This window comes from Aplysia californica, unplaced genomic scaffold (genome assembly GCF_000002075.1).
Source record: "Aplysia californica isolate F4 #8 unplaced genomic scaffold, AplCal3.0 scaffold00691, whole genome shotgun sequence".
In the NCBI taxonomy this organism is placed as follows: Eukaryota; Metazoa; Mollusca; class Gastropoda; order Aplysiida; family Aplysiidae; genus Aplysia; species Aplysia californica.
In genome coordinates this window covers 319,225-321,870 of record NW_004797961.1, presented here as the reverse complement: position 1 = coordinate 321,870, position 2,646 = coordinate 319,225, and the positions used below count along the sequence as shown (strand labels likewise).

At 42.4% G+C, this 2,646-nt stretch overlaps 1 protein-coding gene across 1 annotated transcript in view; it reads left to right on the top strand.

Moving 5' to 3' along the window:
* The window catches only part of LOC101845804 (putative lysozyme-like protein), a gene marked incomplete in the record, with an annotated part of 10,610 nt that overhangs the window by 2,275 nt on the left and 5,689 nt on the right, over positions 1 to 2,646 (top strand). Inside the window, 2 exon segments of the mRNA XM_035972427.1 lie at positions 1,282 to 1,375; positions 2,430 to 2,573. Of these exon segments, the coding sequence (XP_035828320.1) occupies positions 1,282 to 1,375; positions 2,430 to 2,573 (238 nt within the window).

The window sequence follows — 2,646 nt, the reverse complement described above, 5'->3', positions numbered from 1 at the left end:
TTTGGGAATGGCCTAAAGACACTTCAGTCAGCAGCACCATCCCGGAGGGTCAAGGCCAATATTTTTTTAAAACGTTGTACAGTATGGCATTTCCATAAGTTTGGCACAGTGAGTTTCTGGACATAACTGACTGACATACATCTATTATACAGACTTCAACAGAAGTTAAAGACCACCTTGACTGGCAGCCCTGCTTTTTTGTAATCCGAAAAAAAAGACATCATGCAATGTTTTAAATTTTTTTTATCTGAAAGTGTTAAAGGGAGAACAATGCTCATTGCAATGCCTCCTAAAGGGACAAAACCACCTCACGCGCAGCACAGAAATCCTGGGAGAGTTTTTGCCAAATTTGCAAGTGGTCCGTAACGTATGCTGAAGTCTGTATTATACAATATTATATCTGAGGTAAGGTGCAGTTGAGGCGTGTCTTGGTCTTGAGCCAATCCGAAGACTATACTTCATGTCACATGATATTTCGAGGGTCAAATTCTTGGGCGTCACCTTTAGTACTAGAGTTCGTGGCAGTGATGCTGTTTGCTGTTCCCACTCAGGGACGCTGAACCTCAAGGGCAAGACATGCGTAGTTCAGCAGACGGGTGAGTACTTTTCGAGACTCACGCGGATGCGTCTTGGCGTTATGAGGAGGAAATCCACAGGCTTGCCCTGAAATATGAGGGCAGGGTAAAGAGGCTAAAACAGCACCTGGACATGGATGGCCGGTGCCTCTAAAAATAAAACATTGATGGTCAAGGCCATGGGGGTAGGGTGGTGTTTGATATACTAGAGCTCGTGAGGAGCAGGGAGGGGGCTCAGATTGTTGATGTAAATTGGGGCACGCCGGCCATGCTAATGAGGGTAAGAAGGTCCACAGGTCTGACCGTGTTACGTCACTGCTGCGAGCTCTAGTATTATTATATAACTTCTTTGGGCGTCATTTAAAGAGGGGAGAGGACTCGGCCCTATCAAAGACAGGTGTGAGATTCGGGCAGTGTTGAAAGATGCGACAACTTCACACGTCATACAATCAATCCATTAAGGTTAGTTTTCTTTTAGTAAGTGTTTTACGGCACTCGCAACTGCATAAAGTCATATGAATGCCAGAAGATTAGAGGTGTTGCAAGAGAGTAACAAACACAAAAAAGAAGGAGGAGAGATAGAGACGATAGATTTTTTATAGGAAAGAAGGAGCAAACCACACCAGAGCACACGCCAACCACCCACTCCATTAAGGTTGCTACACCAGCCTTCCTAATAACCCTTAATTTATTTTTTTCTTTACAGGAAATTCTGACGAACCGCACGACTGCCAATAAAAAGCCATACCTCGTAGGCTACCTGTATAACAGGCAACTGTACGATTGGTATTGGGACACTGGTAAGTTCAACCTACAATGTATAACCACATACATGCCTACCAAATGCTAAAATTTTTGTCAAATTTTCATTTGTGAGGCATGCTGACAAAATGAGTTACTTCTCCCAGTCCACAAATGGAGATATTGGCCAAAAATCTACCCTCGGGTCAAATTAATAGATTTTCTGTTGATGCAATATTCTTTAAGTATAACATGCGTTTTGTAATTTCATACGTATAAATTGTTTTTTAAAAATAGCCTTTAAGCGTGATGTATCTATTTCCATGGGGATCAAATCCGAGAAGCAACTCATTTAGTAAGCACACTTCACATTTGACAGATTTTGATGCATTTAGGAGTGTCCAAATTTGTCCGTCACTGAGTAGGGGCAAAAGCTACTACTTTGACGCGATCCAACTCGATTCTCTACAAGCAAACATTCTTGTTTTCTTCTGGATCACTATCGCTTGTATTTGATGACAATCGTGACCAAGAGCCGCTTGAAAGGCAACAACTTGTCACGTGACATTCGGGATCAGATCTTTTGTTCGCCCGTTTGCCCGCAGAATGCGATAGGATCTAGATCTAGTGGGTTCCGTGCCCGATTTGGTGAAGCAAAGCAACGTCAATATGATTATGCTATAATGTTCATTGGTTTTCTTGAACAAATGTGTCACAATGCAGTGGAATCAGGCGCTCGTCAATGTTTGGGCATCTGAAATAATACGTACGTATCATCTTAAAGCTTGTTCGTTTGTCTGTCTTTCATTGAAAAAAAGTACCCATCTATCTTGAATAGAAGTCGATATGTTTGCGATTGAAGGTGGTGGGGGTCACCAACGAGGAAGTGTTAAGGAAAACAATACGGATCTCAATAAGAGATGAGGTAGGAAGAAGGCAATGGCGATGGATTGGACATACTCTCAGGAAACCAAGCAGGTGCATAACAAAGAAAGTGTTTGATTGGAATCCACAGGGTAAAAGATCAAGGGGAAGACCACGTGGAACCTGGAGAGGAATCACAGAAATTGAAATTTGTTTGCTTCTATCTTTGTTTGTTGCTATCATCTTCAGGTTCTCTGATCCCCCTAAACAAGACTCTTGACCATAAGACCAGTTTTTTTAAAAACAACAAATATTGTGGATGTATGAAGGCTGAGACGTCTTCTTTTTCGAGCGCAGACTGTGAGGACGATCATCCATATATATGTAAACTTGGTAAGGTTTTCGTTTCAAGTATGTGGTGTTTAATTTGGGCAGGGGGTGGGGGAGGGAGGAAGGGGTAGGTAGG